This window comes from Leuciscus leuciscus (assembly GCF_965113295.1).
Source record: "Leuciscus leuciscus genome assembly, chromosome: 21".
In the NCBI taxonomy this organism is placed as follows: domain Eukaryota; kingdom Metazoa; phylum Chordata; class Actinopteri; order Cypriniformes; family Leuciscidae; genus Leuciscus; species Leuciscus leuciscus.
In genome coordinates, this window is record NC_138745.1 from 8911702 (window position 1) to 8929965 (window position 18264).

At 36.6% G+C, this 18264-nt stretch overlaps 1 protein-coding gene across 3 annotated transcripts in view; it reads right to left on the reverse strand.

The window, feature by feature from the left end:
• Nucleotides 1–18264, reverse strand: part of jmjd1cb (jumonji domain containing 1Cb) — a 128831-nt gene that overhangs the window by 67668 nt on the left and 42899 nt on the right. For all 3 annotated transcript variants that reach the window (XM_082151468.1, XM_082151470.1, XM_082151469.1), the window contains exon 2: nucleotides 5486–5650. In XM_082151468.1, coding sequence (XP_082007594.1) covers nucleotides 5486–5650 — 165 coding nt within the window. The remainder of the gene's footprint in view (nucleotides 1–5485; nucleotides 5651–18264) is intronic.

Here is an 18264-nt window from a genome sequence, read left to right on the forward strand (position 1 = left end):
AAGAGAGCTTTCACTAAACAAGACAGCGGGGCAGGGGTCTGTGCGTTTATCAGCAGTAAAGATCGCCCTTAAGGCTACGGGTCAAGCAGGGCTAAACACAATTAAGCCATCAGAGAGTTGGCTACATCAGCATGAATGCGTAAAATACAGCACTTGACAAAGAAGGTTTACAGGATGTCGTAAATGCATAACGGCCTTGCGGAGTTTGTGCAGGAAGAGCTGTGTTTGTAGAACACAATCCAATCTGAACGAACAACTACAGTCATCACTGATAATCAGACAGAAGGAGTGAGAGTTGCGAACAAGCCGCACCACATCTGTCGCAAAATGAACTTCTGTCAAACAGACAACTGCCAGGCACACACATGTAAAGCGAGCACTATGCATTTACAATAAAGAAAATGTTTTCTCATCAAGGCTACATTTATTTTGTCAAAGAATACAGCAAAAATTGTAATATTAAGAAAATGATTGCAATTTAAAATAACTATATTAATATTATAAAATAAAATCTCAATTAATAATAATTTTATTTGTGTGGCAGCAAAGCTGAATTTTCAGCATCATTGCTTCAGTCTTCAGTGTCACATGATCCTAATATGCTGATTTGCTGCTCAAGAAACATTACATTTCTTATTATTTCTTACTAAACTACTGAAAGAGTTGTTACCTGTAGCAGAAGAGCCTCTTCTCAAAATATGAACTGGTCTCTGTCCTCATGTCCCAAGACTGTTCAAGATGGCAGTTATTAAGCCTCTTATTAAGAAACAACGATTAGATCCAAATGAATTAACAAATTACAGACCCATTTCAAATCTTCCATTTATATTTAAAATACTAGAAAAAGTTGTGTCTGCTAAATTATGCTCTTACTTGCAATCTCAGTCTGGTTTCAGGCCCCATCATAGCACAGAAACTGCTCTTGTTAAAATTACAAATGACTTACTTCTAGCTTCTGACCAAGGCTGTATCTCTATACCAGTTTTATTTGATCTTAGTGTTGCGTTAGACACTATATTAAAATACTCTTAGATTGGCTACAAAATTACACTGGTATTCAGGGACGGGCATTAAGGTGGTTTAGATCGTACCTACCAGACTGTTACCATTTTGTCTATTTAAACAGGGAAAAATGTAAGATAACGTCAGTAAATTATGGAGTGCCACAAGGATCTGTGTTAGGCCCTCTTGGAAATATTATAAGAAAACATGAAATTAGTTTCCACTGTTATGATACTCAGTGACATGATATAAATTATCAAAGTTGACAGAGTGTGTTAAAGATATAAAATTTTGGATGACCTGTCATTTTCTTCTATTAAATTCAGATAAGATTACTTAATTATTGGACCAGAAACCTATACACAGAATCTCTTAGAATACAATTTGCATTTAAAAGGATGTACTGTTACTTCTACAGTTAAAGACCTGGGTTAGACAGCAACTTGTCTTTCAAAAATCATACTTCATTTGTTACAAAAACAACCTTCTTCCACCTCAGAAACATCGCTAAGCTTCGGATCATGATATCTGTTTCTGATGCAGAAAAAGGCTTAAATTAATACATTGTTTAAATTAAAATAAATAAACGCGCAGTTTGTATGTGCACATTTCTAAAACACATTACTTGGACACAGTGATCAACACCTGATAACAGATCACTCTAAATTGTAATGTAGACACATGCATTTTCTGTAAAGCTGCTTTGAAACGATGTGTATTGTGAAAAGCGCAATACAAATAAATGTGAATTAAATTGAATATTATTATCAATGTTGAAAACAACTGTGATGCTTAATATTTGAAATAGACATTTTTTATAACAGTGTAAGTGTCTTTACTGTCACTTTTGCTCAATGCAAAAATTATTTTTGGAACACAATTATTAAAATAATTTTGTAATTGAGAAATACCCTGTATTACATTTAAACATAGTCATGGTAACAACTAGTCAGAGATGACACAATAGTAATTCTCAGTTAGTTATTGAGACTAAAATGACTGAGTAATGACTTGTGGTTCAGACAGTGAGTCAAATGTTAATTCAGTAACCACTCTGAAGTGAGTCGTTAGACTGACTCAAAACAATAATGAGTTTGAGTTTTTGCTGACTCATTTAAAAGAACCACAAAGCATTCACAAATGGAACTACACTGGTCACACTGCATGTTTGGGAATGAATGACTATGCAATCAATGCAAAGATGTGCAGGAAACACTGAAGAAACCTGCTCGGGTCACATTCAGACAAAAGATCCAGTGTGCTAATCTGAACACAGGAGAAATCAGCGAGCTTGTGCTGGGCCTCATATATCAACAGAACTACAGAGACAGGATAAAATGTGCTGCAAAAACAGAGAGAGAGAGAGAGAGAGAGAGAGAGAGAGAGAGAGAGAGAGAGAGAGAGAGAGAGAGAAGGAGTACTGCTGAGTAAGGAGATCTGGTGGCAGTAAACTCTCCTCCAATGGCAGCCATAAATAATGGAGCCGTGAAGGAAATTGTGTGTGAGCGAGGGACACAGGAAACTTGAAAGAGGGAAAGACGATGGAAAAATAACAGCTTTCAAAGAAGGCCAGAGAACAACACAATCCCGCGAGTCTTGTTGGGAAATTGCTGTTTGGTCAGGCGTTGAGTAAAGTAATTAGGATAAGTTGTTTGACAACTGTACAAACCCATCATAAGTTAGATAAGTGTTAAGTGTAAAGAACAGGAAGAATCGGTGAAAAATATGTCCCAGTTTTAAAAAGCATGGACATTGCTTATTCACAATGACAGAGAATGTTTTCTCTGAACATCAAGCATTGTCTATTGACTACATCAAATATTTCTCCAGTTAAATAACTCAGAAAACAAAGGTAGGTTCACAAAATTCGACTAACCGATCCAAAACAAACAATTATGCTTGTGGAATGGATGCTGATTTGTAAATATATTTTTGTTCCAGTCATGCTAAAATACACAATCTGGTAAGAGCTATGACCTAGTTTACCTAGTCACTGTGTACACTACCGTGTCCTCAGTATCACACAATCCTTCAGAAATCATTCCAAAATCCTGAGTTGGTGCTCAATTATTATTGGTGCTGAATTATAGATAATTGTTCTTATTATCATTGTTGAAAATTGCTTCATATTTTTGAGAAAAAACATGATAATATTCCTAGGAATCTTTTCTGAACAAAGTTCAAAAGAACAGCATTTATTTGAAATGAATATATTTTCAAATGAATATATTAAAATATATATATTTTTTTTATGTACAATTAAATTAAAAGTGTATCACGGTTTCCATGTTTCTTGAGCACCAAATCAGCATATTAGAATGATTTCTGAAGTATCATGTGACACCGAAGACTGGCGTAATGATGCTGAAAATTCTGCTTTAAATCACAGGAATAAATTACATTGTAAATAATATATTCAAATACAAAACAGTTGTTTTAAATTGTAATGATATTTCATGATATTACTGTATATCACTGCACACACACAAAATACACTATTAAAGTTTCTATTAACCATTAGGCCTAACTATTATAGGCAATTTGTTTTTGTCAATTTGTCAACACTTTTTGTTATACTGGTTGAAACTCTATTTACATCCTGATAGCAATCAATAATAGAGGTGGTCTAAATATTAAAACGTATATATCTTATGTGGAAGTCACAGGACCAAAAACTGTTTGTCCAATAATTTTATTTGGTCCGAATGCAATGATAGGATGCCCTCCCTGCCTATCAACATGTATTTCCATACCTTCCCGCACCCTGCTCGCGCAGACATCACACGTCATCAGCACTTCTGTTAGGCTAAGCAAGTCACCAAAAGCCACAAACAAACAGAGGCCAACTTTTACAGTTCCTCCTCAACCAAAACAACAAGCTTATGCTGCATTCATGCCATGATGTAACTATATTTACGAGATGGCAACCCATAACATTCTAACCAGAGCTGTTTACGTCCTCAGACTCGGATTTATTTATTTCTATGTCAACACTATCAACGCAGAAATGAATCTGCAGCAGTCAGGTGGTACAGGTCAGAGCTCTGTAAGTTGTTTATGATAATAAAGATATGATATGATTGAAATAAACAGTGTTTTAAGATGTTCAGGTATTCAGGTTTAGAAACTGTAATCAAATGTAAAATAGCACTGCACTTTATAAATAAATTATACATTAAAAATATAGTTACAAAAGTTATTCAGTCAAGAACAAGTGTCTTTTGTTTGATTGGGGTTGTTATAGTGACATCAGCAGGAATATTAGTGCTGTCACTTTAAGAGCTGCACGGATCTGCACTGTTACAAGCGTGCAGCACAGAAAACAGCGCACAAGTCGTCTTGTGCTGAATGGTTTAAAATCACATTAAAATCACGTTTTCTGTGAGCGTGCTTTGGATGGGTTTGCAGCACAGAAAACAGCGAGTCGTCTGAATGGCTTAAAGTTAAACTGAAATGCACACAAAGATATCAATAAGAGGAATCGAAATTTTTATTTTTAACAAGTATGCGCATGGATATCACACGTACGTCGATCAAACGTCGGCCATGTGATGACATTATTCAGGGTTGGAATATGACAAGCAGCAGTTTCTAATTCGCTACTAACACAGAAGTATACGGAGATAAAACAACACAAGTACCGATAACAGTATCGTTTGTCCTGAAGCTTATCGGTAGTCCGGTATTGACCCATTTACGTACCAGTCCAAAAAAATACCGGTTCTCGGTACCCATCCCTAGTTTTGGAGGAGGCGTAGCTTTGGAGAGCACTCTGAAGGGAGGGTGGGATCTCTTGGGGAACTTTGTATTGCTAGCTGCTCCGAAATAGCCTACCGTACCTTTAACTTCAGATTAAATGTTCACCTCACGTATTTGAAGCAGAATTCATTTAAACAATGGCAGGAAGTGAACAGACGTGCATGAGGTTAAAACACAAAAGAAAAAATTACAGTAGCGTAAACTTCATGAATATGAAAAATGTCCTGTTTGAAAACTTACGGAGTGCTCACGAGTTCTTGATGAGGGTAAGTGCACCATGACACATGCTGGGTCGTCGGCCTGTGCATGTGTGGGCGCTATGACTACCGTCCCGTGTGCCATACTAAGATTTCTCTTTGAAATCTTTTATCGTGTGCTCATGGCCCAGATGGCGCTGTGCTGCTGCTAACGTTACATAATAAAAACAGCGTGAGCCGTGAAACATTTACAATCTCTTGCTCGCTGCCTTTCTGTCTCTTTTAAAGGACGTCAAACCCTCTGTTATTTTCCATCTTTTCAGCAGGCCTTCTAAACAAATAATGATCTTATTGTCAGACATGAGCCATTGATCTGAGAGTCATCCAAACCCCAAATCATTCCAGCAACATAAAGGATCCCGTCATATTGCCTCCGCAGAGCTATTGTTCCGACTTGAAATACTCCACAGCTGCGGCTCAACGCACAGCACATCTCCGGATCAAAGATCTTGGGAGGAATGACTCACCAGAGCTGGCCACTGGATCTGCTTGGCTTTTGTTCCCTGCAGCTGGGCACCCTCCTTCCTTTTGGCCCAAACCAGCTGATGTTCCAGCAGAAAGATCTGGAAGTCTTCGTACACCTTGACCCACTCACGCTTCTCCCACTCAAGGTCGTCAAACTCCACGTACACCTGCGGAAAGAGCAAGAAGAGGGGTCAAAGCTTGGTCACATTAGCACTCTGAGCCCTCGTCCTGTACGGCCCACATTAGTGTCATGCTAGAGAAGTTCTCCTGCTGTATAATGTATAAAAGCATATAAGTGGTGTGGAAAGACATTTTTTGAGTTGATATGGAATTGTTAAGGACTTTCACAGGATTCGCATCAAAGTTACCCATTGCACTGAACCTTAATGAGTAAAGCGCCAGGTCAAGCTTTGTTGTAATTACATCATGTTGTAATTGCCATTCAATTTCAACTTTGATGTTGTTTGCCACTGACATATTAAAGCACAAAAACTCCAAGACATTATCTTTGACACTCTATGTCCTATATACGTAAGCAACTTTGAAAGCGCAATTAGATTATATTTTCCCTTCAAGGCTGAGTTTGTCAGGACTTCACTGGAACAGAACATGAAATCTACATCCTCACAGGGTACATAATAAAATGAATAAAGAATAAAGGGTAACACTATTTTACAGTGTCCTTGATACATATGTTACATGTATTTACCATAGTAATAACAGTAAATTATGCATAATTACATGCAACTAACCCTAAACCAAACCCTAATCCTACCCTAACCCTATAGTAAGTACACGTTGTTATTAATATTAATCAGTACTTAAATATACTGTAACAGTAACATACTGTAACAATGACTAACCAAATCAAGTTAAAACTGATTCATTACAAAATAAGGACAAGCTAAATGAGAAAAAACTGTTACTGCATTCCCCACATGGGTCAGACACTCAGTCACCTCTCAGATACCAAATACAGACATTGCCTGTAACATAATACTAGAATAAATCAACTATGATTTAAGACAACTATGATTTCCATTTCATTTTATAATACAAGAAAATGGATGGAATTGGAAATCCACCCTCTTCACTGCCCTTATAAAGCATTTTGGGGTTTAATACACCATGGTGGTCTAACTAAAAATAAAGAAAGGAAAGAAAAAAAGAAAAAAGAAAAACCCATAATCTAAGCACTTCAAGTCTTTAGAACAAACATGCTTCAGTTTACATTCTTGACATATAGCATGTACCATCTAAATTGCAGAACATTTTATAACTATAAACTGCATGTTCAGAGTGAAGTGTTCGGTGCACACGCAAGCAGCTTATGATCTGAATTATTTTGAAGAATTTTTCAGAGTGGCTCAGTTCACAGTAACTCCATCTCTGTTTAATGTGCATTTGGGAATGCAACACGGGCTAGGTTTAGTTTACACATTAGCATAATTTCTAACATTGTTGTGAAAGTTACAGCATTTTAATAGTATTCCACCAAAATAAAAGCTCAAGAATTTGAAATGTTACAAGCTTCCAGATTTGAAAAACCCTAGTGAAAAATAAATATACTAAAACATATTTGAAATACATTTATTTTATTCTAAGTATACTACAAATACATACATATTTGTGAACTTAATATAAATACCCTGCAATTGGACTTTTAGTATACTAATTGGTATACTTAAAGTCTGCTAAATTGGACCTCAGCACTATTTCCGGAGAACTAAAGTGCATTAAGTACAATATTAGTTGTTCACTAATATTGTACTTAATGCACTTTAGATCTCCGGAAATAGTGCTGAGGTCCAACTAAAGATATACTTAAGTATATTTGATTGTGCTAAAGTGGAACTATTGCAAATATACTTTAGGTACACCTTAAATATCTTGCATTTAAAGACTGATATTATACAGTGATACAGTGAATTTTAGGCTCAATATTAAGAAATGTGCATTGTGCAATAAAGTACTCCAAATAAAGTTTAATTATAATACTAACATCAGTAGGCTAAGTCTCAAGCAATATGTCAGTAAATATGTTAATGGATTTGTAGTATACTTAGTATGAAATAAATGTATTTTAAATACATTTTGGTATAGGTTTTTTTCACTAGGGAAGAATTAAAAGTGTTTGTTAAAAGTGAAGAATTTAAGACAAATGTTAGTATTGTAACTTGCAGGGTACTTCAAGTAAATATTTCCCATATAAGGGGTTCAAGCTGACAAAAACCTTTTGGGAACCCCTCTCACAGTGTTTTAACAAGAGCATCTGATAAACAACAACTTACTGTAACAGAAAAAAGTTCAGAGCAATTTCACAGCCATAAAAGCTCATTGGTCTTAAATGACCTCATTTGGGTTTGATTTTATGGACAGACGTGGTCACTGCAGACCCACTGAATGTCCTGCCTTCCTTACAGTCATGGGGCTAAAACTGTGCCTCTGTCCTGCTGCGGTGCTTAGCTGTGAAACAACTCACAGCCATGTGATTCAAAGCGGAGCTGGTGTGCAGGACGTTTGTGTGTTTGTGAGACACTGAGACAAGAGGGAGAACATGTGTTTGAGCTGCTGGATGTTTTCAACATATGCAGCATGTCGTAAAGACAGCATGTTTCTGGCCTGTCAAAGTCTCCTCTTTCACCGCGTGTGTGCGTAAGGCGGGCGTAGCGTGATAGGCTGGAGAACTGGTTTCCAAAAAATAAGCCGCACTGAAGGTTTGGCACTATTTTTGAGCCTGTTTTCCAACTGGAAAAACTGTTCCTCCACTGGACAAAGTCCATCTGTTGACTAATACGATCCTGCGCACAACACTTTTAAAGTGCATACAGAAAGCACCCAGCTAATGATTTGAAATGCACAGATCTAGTGCTGAGAGCTGTGGGAATCATCAGCGCGAGTGAGTCAGCCAAGAGCACATTGCACAACCCCAGTGCTGAGCAACGTGCAGTAACAGGAGCGGGTTTCATCATGTGGATTCATACCAGAAATGATTCACTGACTGCCTGTTGTGGTTCTCTCACCATGACTGGGGTTGTGAGGCTCTCTAATGAGTGTTTGGAGGGGAACGAGTGAAGAACAAACCTGTCAGGGCAGATATCACATCTGGACCCCCCTGTTTTATGCAGGCTATGCTGAAGAAAAAGGCCAATTTTAAAGTATCACTTGAAGAAACAACCTATCCCATTTCTGCTATCAACAAAAATCTCACAGTGGTGTTTTATAGGGATGTTGTCCCAACAGTAACCCAGTGGCAAATGAATGAAAGACAATAAAACAATTTAATACCAAAACAAAGTGAATGGAGCTTGCCGGTATCCAAAAGTAGCTTTTTAGCTAGGGTTCTGTTAGTCCTTACACCATTTCTTAAGGTCCTTTTCACACCAAGCATATTAGCTATTATCATCCACACCAATGGACGATAATGTTCTGGTTATTATAAGCACGCATGGCGGTCATCTGATTGGCTGTCAATGTTTTTATCAGCTGGGAAAAAATCTTTCTGAAAGTTGATACCAATGGTATTGGAATGTCTGTGCCGTTATCATTATAGTTGTGTTGTGGATTCCCTAATGGAATCGTTCTCACTGAATGATTATTAAAACTTAATAGGTTTTAATTATAATTATCGTCCTTGGCGTGAATGGCCCCAAGTCCTTCTATTGAATCTATGGGATCTTTCATCGTTTACAAATCATAATCATTTGTCTCCAAGTCTAATCATTTAAAAACGAATAGCACATCTCTCCTCAACAAGCCGCATGATTTCAGCTATTATTTAAAGCTGAACCAATATTAAAGCTGTATACTATTCTAAATGAATTAAAAATAAACAACTAAAGACCAAAATCAGTCATTTCAAAAGCTGCAAGGGAATTAAAGCATCACAAAATTATGATGTACAGTTTGAAAAGCTGAAAATAATTACGCTTAGATGTGTGATTAAAATATATTTTTTAATAATTTGAATGGTAGAAAACAAAACAAATCATGTAAAATGTACAAATTAAGAAAAGCACATGCAGAATTAAAAATCCTATATAAATCGCACAAACAGTCCAAAGTATAACCAACAGTCAAAAAGCTTAGAAAAATGTATTTTCCACCATCTTTAGTGTGTTGGTTGGTCATATGACCACATGTGATGCACACATCCATGACACATGACCTTCCAAGACAACAGAACAAGACACTCCCACCTCAGCATCTGTACATCTAAATGTACACTCTTAAAAAAAAAAATGAAGGTTATTTATTGCCATTTTTGGTTCCATTAAGAACCTTTAACATCCATTGATTGAACCTTTCAAATGCACCATAGGTTCTTTATAATAACAAATGGATCTTTAAATTATTAAAATGTTCTTTACATTAAGAAAAAAAATGTTTCTTTTAAGAATTGTTTACTGGAAGTTTCATTAAGGAACCCAAATGGTTCTTACATGGTATCGCTAAAAACAAAACAAACAAAAAAACACCTTTTGGCACCTTTATTTCTAAGTACGTACGTTAATAACTGTAACTGAACCGTTGTATAGAAAACATACAAAATTATCCTTTAACTTATAAACCTATTCATTAAAGTCCATTGTCTTACTATGCATAATTCATCAACCATGTAATTTTAAAGAAAAATAAGTGTTCTCTCCACCTCCAAAATGACTAATATGAACATCTGAACATGCCCAAAAATGGTAAGTAGTTCGCTTACTACATTTTGAGTGTGTGTGTGTGTGTGTTTGTGTGTGTGTGTGGGCATGTAAAGTCCAGCCCTGATTCCAGTAATGACACATGTGACCGACTTCTGTTCTCCCCTCCCCCTTCCCGCTGACCCCTCCCTCCCATAATCCCCTTCACTGCAGGGATCATGGAGGACGGCTTTCCTCATTCGCCCTCTCTCTGTCTCAGAATGAAACATTAACTTCATATTGTGTTTCTGCTGAACCCACCCTCTCAGTTGAGTCTCTGCTGCTGGCAAGATGAAAAATTCACTCTCATTAAAAATTGACATGGGGCAGAGGGCCAGAATGAGTATGTGTGTGTGTAGGGCACAGTTACTTCTTGTGCTGGTTATTCAGGCAGTGACCTGTAAAGCCTGAGGTTCTGGTATTAGTGAGAGGCACATCAACCGCTGCCACAAATAGTACCCTATAATTAGGATTGCACAATTAATCAAAATAAAACCAAAATCGTTGTATGGCTTAGTGCAAATATCAAATTGCAAAGGCTGCGATTTAATTAAATAAAACTACACTTTGCATGTTTCAGAGTGGATTTCACACAAAACTGTGTTTATTTACAAGCGAGCAGCCCATGATCCGGTGTTTTCAGTGTTTCAGAGCAGCTCTGTTTGCAGTAAATGCTTTTCAACATAAAATCACTGCATGTGCTCTGAGTTTATGTCACTTTAACATGCATTTAGGAATGCAACATGCGCCAAATATCTTCCAATTCTTGTAAGAAGCTATTATAAAGCGGCTGTTGTCAACAAAAGAGAAGCTTTCTATGCAATTTTCCAATAAAATTAAAACTTTTTGGTTTAATGTTTAAAAATAAAGAAATGAAATCAGCCATAAATGTTACTATAGTAATTTCACTGTTGTTATTTTTTCGTAAATACAAAATTTTTGATAAGATACGCGATGCAGCAGGATGGCTGGAAGAATCAGGTTGTAAATAAGCAGAGGGAGTATGGGAAGGCTGCTGGACACAGACAGATGGTCCAGTTCTGCTCCTCCAGCAGGGTGGATGAAGCCTCACCCAACAGACACTGAGCTGCTCAGATTGATTACCAACCTGAACGGAGAGGAAGCCCTCGAGCACACGATTAAAAAACAAATCAAACCTTCCTGCATGCAAGTCTAGACTACAACTACAAACATCATCATGTCATGCTAATATTTTAAGTGTATGTGTCTGCTAGTAGCAGAAAGTGGATCAGGGCAGGTCATTATGTCCCGTCTCCATAAGTTCCTGTCAAACACGCCAGATCTCCATCTCTCTCAGTGGTAATGTGTGCACTGATGCTTTGCCAAAATAATCAAACGTGTCACACTATTTCACTCATTTCAACAGAGAAACTAGAATTTCTAGTCTTAAATGTTTTCATCTAAAACTGATCTCTATCTCTAGACTACAGAACTCTATCAATCATCAACTTGAACAAACCGATTAAATGTAGAACTGTAACAAATGGACACAAAACATGGACTATAGGACTAAAGTCTAGGTACATAATCCATTGTTCAATCAAAAATGAAAATTGTGTCATTATTTACTCATATCATTTTAAAACCCTCCTTTCTTCAAACAAACAAACAAGATTTTTCTTTCTTTACATTGCAAGTGAATGAGGTTGGATGCAGTCAAGCTCCAAAAATACTATAAAAAGCATGATAAAAAGTACTTATTCAATATTCCCAAGTCTTCTGAAGCTATATATTTAATTTGTTAAGTTGTATTTCGCTAATAATCTTTATTGCACTTCTCAAATACTCAAAATGAAATGCCAGGTTTGATCCATGACCCCAAACACCACTACTAGTCAGCATAAATGAGATTCTCAATCTGGTCAGGGTCACTATATTTTTCATTGTATGGAAAAGCACAGCATGGACATTCTTCTGAGGAAAATAAAAAGATAATGTGCAGAAAATAGTATAGAATGACATGCTCACAAGTAACTATTCCTTTTTCATTTCAATTCCAAGAAGTGAACATTTTTAAGCAGAGAAACACATTTCACCATCTCTGTGATGCAACAAATCCTGCAAGATGCCAGAGCTTTTTTACATTCCGCCGCATCTGTTTAACTACAGATGAAAAGGGGCAATCTAAAGCTGGAAGCACAAGGATAACTGCAGTGAAAATCGGATCCAGGATCAGATTTGACCTCGAAGCAGATTTACCCAGCTTACTGATCTCTGCTAAACTAATGATTTGCTATTTACATGAGAAGTGTGAGAAACACAATATAGATCAAAACACACGACAGCAAACTAAAGCAATACACTAATTAAAATTCTTAAGCACATTCTATGAAAGCAGGATGGGTTAACCCAAGATAACAAGCAGAACAAAAGCAGGAAGAGTCTGGAAACGCTGAACACAGATGACACCTCCCCATCTCGTATCCAGATGGAGGACGCCAACACACGTGCCTCTGCCGTGACCCACAGAACCAAACTGAGGTCAGGCTCCAATGTTTAATCTGATTATGGATCCAGTGCCAGCTCCACAGCAGAGCAGAGATAACGGAGGGTTAACTCAGGATGCACAACTCACAGACAACACAGGCAGAGCAAGACCAGAGAGAGAGAGAGAGAGAGAGAGAGGAATGTTTTTAATGGGAACAGTTAAAGGGTCAGCTCTGGTCTGCTTGACCATGCATAAGAGATGAGGCTTGTACAGACTCCAAAATCATGAAGGGGCAGCAGGGGTGTTATATAACTGCATTCAGTCAGTCGCTCTGGGAGATGAGAGCTGCCTGCCTGGTTGTTGAACCCTACACAACTAGATTAAGGTCTAGAAAAGCAGTTGGGCTGCATGGGCCAGGCACATCCAGGATTTGACCGGTTTATGTAAGGCTATGGAAATGCCCGAAAATGGAAAATAACGAGGCTGCAAAATTCCTTGTTGCTAAACAGTTCTGGAATCTGGCCACTGGAGTCGTCGAGCATGTTGTGCAGGGCAAGTAAACCCCTGGTCAATAAATTCACTGTATTTATTGAAGGAATTCCTGTATTTTCCGACTGTATACTCCAAAATAAGGTAAAACACCGGTAAATAAAATGAACTATTTATAGACACTATAAACATGTATTTTAGTTCCCATCACGCCACAACAATCCATATAAAATACAGAAACTAACAAACATAAATTATAGGGGCATTTATTATTTAAAGTCCCCCTGTGGTGAAAATCAAGTTTTTAATGTTGTTTTATGTCTATGTGGTGTTTTTAATATGCTTTAAGACAAACCATGTGTAAAGTCATAAGTCAGCATCATTGCTTAGTATTTTCTCTTTAAAACCACACCAAAGACCGTCTCAAAAACGCGGTTTGAAATCGCTGGTGTTTCTGACGTCACAAACTACCTTGTAACCAATCAGGTCAACGTGTGATCGTCTACGAGTGGATCTCTGAACTGGTGAGGGAATGGCTAAGGTGGGGCTAATTTGCATATTCCTAGAACCACATATACTAAATGAAGCAAGGGTGTAGATTTACATTTAAGCTATTTTAAGACATGACAAAAAATTCAAGGAAAAAACTTTTAAATATGTAATTTTGGTGATCAAAGATGAGTTTTAAGGGATGAAATTATTGACAACAGGGGGACTTTAAAACAACATTTATATTAATTGCATTATATAGGCTGCTTTGGAAAATAAATTGCAGCACATTTCAGATGTTAAAAAAACACGACATTTATTCTGGAAAATATGATAATGATTTAGGAGTAGGAACAGATCAGTTCTAGTTGTCTGGCAACCAACTAGTCATTTACTGTATCGTGTATAATTCAGTAAGTGAGATATTTTAGTGGCAGTGCTTAAAAGGGAATTGAAAGACACAATGTAACATAACAGTTACTGCCATTCAAAATAATCAGAGCTTTAGCATCAGAAACAATTACTTCAAATGCTGATGTGTGAAAAAAAAATTCTCATTATTATGTATAATCCATAGGTCTCTATAGTGTGTATATATGTGTAACGAAAGCTTATAGATACTTAGGCAATTTGATGAACATCTGCCAGTTCTCGTGTTTCAAACATTCAGTGACATTAATAGTTATAACATCTGCTTTCCTCTGCCAATGTGGACAGAACTCTGACAGAATTATTCAGTACATGTATCAGAGGCACTTGAAACTCTGCTGTTGTCATGACGATCAGTGCACGTCTTCTGTCTGCCGAGCACGAGAATCAACAAACAGCTTTAAGCATGTGATTCATAGTTCATCGTCATTAAAACTGTATAAAATCAATGGAAAGACTCCAAAGGCACACGACATGCCTCACAAACAAATAGCAGGAATAGGTTTAGGAGAGATATTAGGCTATATTATCGAAAACTAGCTAGATATAGTAAATGTGAATGGGTAATAAAAAAAATTCCCCTCACAATTTGTATAATACAATTTACAAGTTCTTTCGTCTGAAATCTGAAATGACTTCATTTCACAACATGTTGCAGAGAATTGATGCAATAAGTACCTTTTCACAACCACTGTCCATACTGTCTTCCTCAAATGGAAATATTACAGAAACAGAATCAGAACTAGAGTCATTATTAAAATCCTAGTATCGGTGTACCTGCAGATTTTTTTTTTTATCAAACGCAAGAATTATGTAAATTTTTTTAAACCTGCCCAGATCAAATAAACACCATATGTCCATTTGAACAAACCCACACAATCTTAATATAAATAATGTGTCTCAGGTTCTTTTAATTAAACAGGCTGGGGCTTGCATTCAACAGCAACACTGGGTAACTGCCAGATTAAAATACTTAAGACATGTTTTATTCAATATATACAGGTATTTGACACTGGTTTGTGTACTAATATGTCAATATATATGAATTAGGCTACGTTTACACTATCAGTCCAAATCCGATTATTTGTGTATCCGATTGGAATCTGATCTAAATTGATTGATTGTCCACATTGTGTATCGCCAATGTTCAGATCCGATTCGTGTGTGCGGATTCATTTTTTAGTTTTCCGGAATATCTGCATTAAACAACAACAACAACCCGTCGGTTTCAAAACATGTCTCCGTTATATTGTCATTTTCTGCTCATCCGGCACTTTGCAACAACACAACCTTGTTTCTGCAGCGACTTTCAGCATGTTTCCTATAACGTCTGACGTTAACATTTTACGTGACGTGAGAAAGAGACATCTGATCAGAGCACTCAGACTGAAACAGACTTTTTGCCGGTCACAATAATTGCTGAATTGGATTTCAATCATATATGCACAAAAATTGGATTTGGACTGACATGACTGAATGTTGCCTTGGAGGTCAATGATCAATGTAGGATTTCTGATTTTGTGATACTATAGATACTATAAATAAAGATAATAAACAGGCTTTTGTGCCGATACTAGTAATATCCATATACTGAATGTGCTAAATTAAGTTGTTAGTCTTTTCTTCCTGTGACAGGGCAGACCAGAGAAAAGCCACAAGACTTTACGTTGAATTAAATGCCAGATACTGTTTACAAACAAACTAAACCAACCAATTATACAGTGTTACACTAACACTTACTGTTCGACTAATCGTTCTTATTGTGGAGTAGTTTGAGGATGATGAATAGATTAATAAAATTCACTACACCTTAATACCAGCCTCAAGGAAAAGTCATTGTCCTGGTTTGAAGAATGAAGTGGACGTGATGAAGCACACACATGGATCTCTAAGGCGATTGCTCGCAGGGATACAAAATACACACAACAAATGTGCAGACATTACGAAATGTAAGAGCTGGTTGCTATGCAACTAACAGCACATAGACCAGAACGCTCCGTCTTTATCTTGCTCTCCATTCTGGATTTCTTTCAAAAGGACAATGTCCGCTCTCAATGAACGCCTGGGGAACGTGGCGAGCTGCTGGACTCGTTGTGGGTCAGTGAATTTACTGGACTCATCAGAGAGGAGAGCGTACCGGGCGCATCATAAAAGAACTGAACTGAAATGACCCACTCCAACAGCCACGACTGTCACTGATTCACCTTGTGCCTGAGAATCAACCCATCACAAGCTCAACGCATTTAAACGGATAGTGCAGCCAAAAATGACAAATGTTTTTCATTTATTCACCATCGTGTGGAACACTTACAAGGAGAACTGAAGCCAAATGTTAATGCTGCTTTTTTTGCAACAAAAAAAGATTTTTCATATCTGATTTGTACTTTCACATATACTCAGACACTGTAAAAAAAAAAAAAAAAAAAAATTATATTTAGAAATTTTTGGGAAACTGACAATTAAATATTGACTCAACAAATTGCTTTCAACTAATTATCCCCCGAACAAAAACATGCATTGTGGTAATTTTAGCTTAAGGTCTGAAGGTAAAATTAAAACAATATATTCACTGAACATATTAAATTGTGTTCCGCCGATCCATCAAGTAGAAGTGAAAAATCTGTGTTTGCCGAACAAGCCTTGCAAAAAAAATGTTTTCAAGCGTATACGCATACGCCTGAGAGAAACTGTTAGTATAGTGGATTCAAATGTATATGCGTGAGTGAGGAGTATCGACTCCATCTGCTGAGGATGACCACAGAACATCATTTCCAGACAGATTTTCCATCATTTAAGTTACGGTGAGAACTGAACTCTTTATTTATTAAGTCTTGTGTACGTTGATTTGAGTGCAGGTCTCAATTTCAACATAAAACCAAAAAACATGAGCACCCAATAAGCATTCGCTAAACGAATTAGAATGATTCTCTGAATGTTTTACTTTAGGACCCAGAATATTTTACATGCATAACATTGTATTTTGCAGAATAACAGTTAATTCACGCCTTTGCTGGTTTCATGATACCATTTTATAACCTAATTTAGCCCATACTAATCTCTCAGTTATGCAAGACTTCCAATTTGTTGCACTAAACCCTGAGTGAAGTAACCCTGAAGTACTTCCCGTTTTTTTCCTTTTTTTGTGTGTGACTTTTGCAGTCTTTCAAATATTTCTAAATGTTTTAGATGTTTAATGTTTAAACTGTTAAGATGCAGTTTCATGAGCTCAAAGTACCTCTTGTGAGAATACAAAAATTCAAGTGAAGGTACACTGAACATTTGAAGTAACCCTCTCCAGTTACTTGCATTTTATGGTGTTTTTGACGTTTTTGCACTTTAGCAAATATTTGTAGATATTTAATGTTTAAACTGTTAAGCTGCAGTTTCATGAACTCAAGTTCCTAAATACTAAAATTTAAGTGAAATTTCTCTACACACTCCCCAGTTACTTATATTTTATGGTATTTTTTTTATGTTTTTACAGATAATTGATGTTTTTCAAATTTAGTTTTGTTAATGTAAGAGTTAATTCATCAGCTTTGCGTATCTTATCAGAATCCTGAATTTAAATGCATGATTATATAATTGGGCCAATAACATGGTTTGGTTTTTGTTTTTCAATTGGTTCAACGTATTATTTCTCATTGAGCCAATGTTAACAGACTATTGCAACAACTGATCAAATTAAATATACAGAATTTCACTTGGGCCAATTAAAAAATTTAGATGTGACCAGTCACTATACATTTTTGAGTTGGGGAGGTTAGACCTTTCTTACAGTGTACTGGGCACATAGTGAGACACACAAGAACAATGTCACTGAACATCAATCCTGATGGAGCAACAGATTAAATGATATATCAACTTAAAATTGAGGCATCTGTTAATAATTAGATCGTGATTCAGTGTGGAGGATGATTTTGGGCGAATAACTTAGTCTGGTTCAGTCTAAATTTAAGTTAAACATTAATCAAGATGAATAATTTTACGTACAGGAGCAGAAACAGCCTATTTAATTGTAACAGTCAGAGGATGAAAACGGTACAAGAAACCTTGAGTTATAGATTTCAGGAAAGGTGTGGAGAAAAGAACATTAAAGGGATTGTTCACCCAAAAATGTTCTGTCATCATTTACTCATCCTCATGTTGTTCCAACCCATAAGACTTTTTGTGCGTCTTCGAGACACAAGTGAAGATAATTTATTAAAACCTAGGAGATTTCTGTCCATCAAAAGCC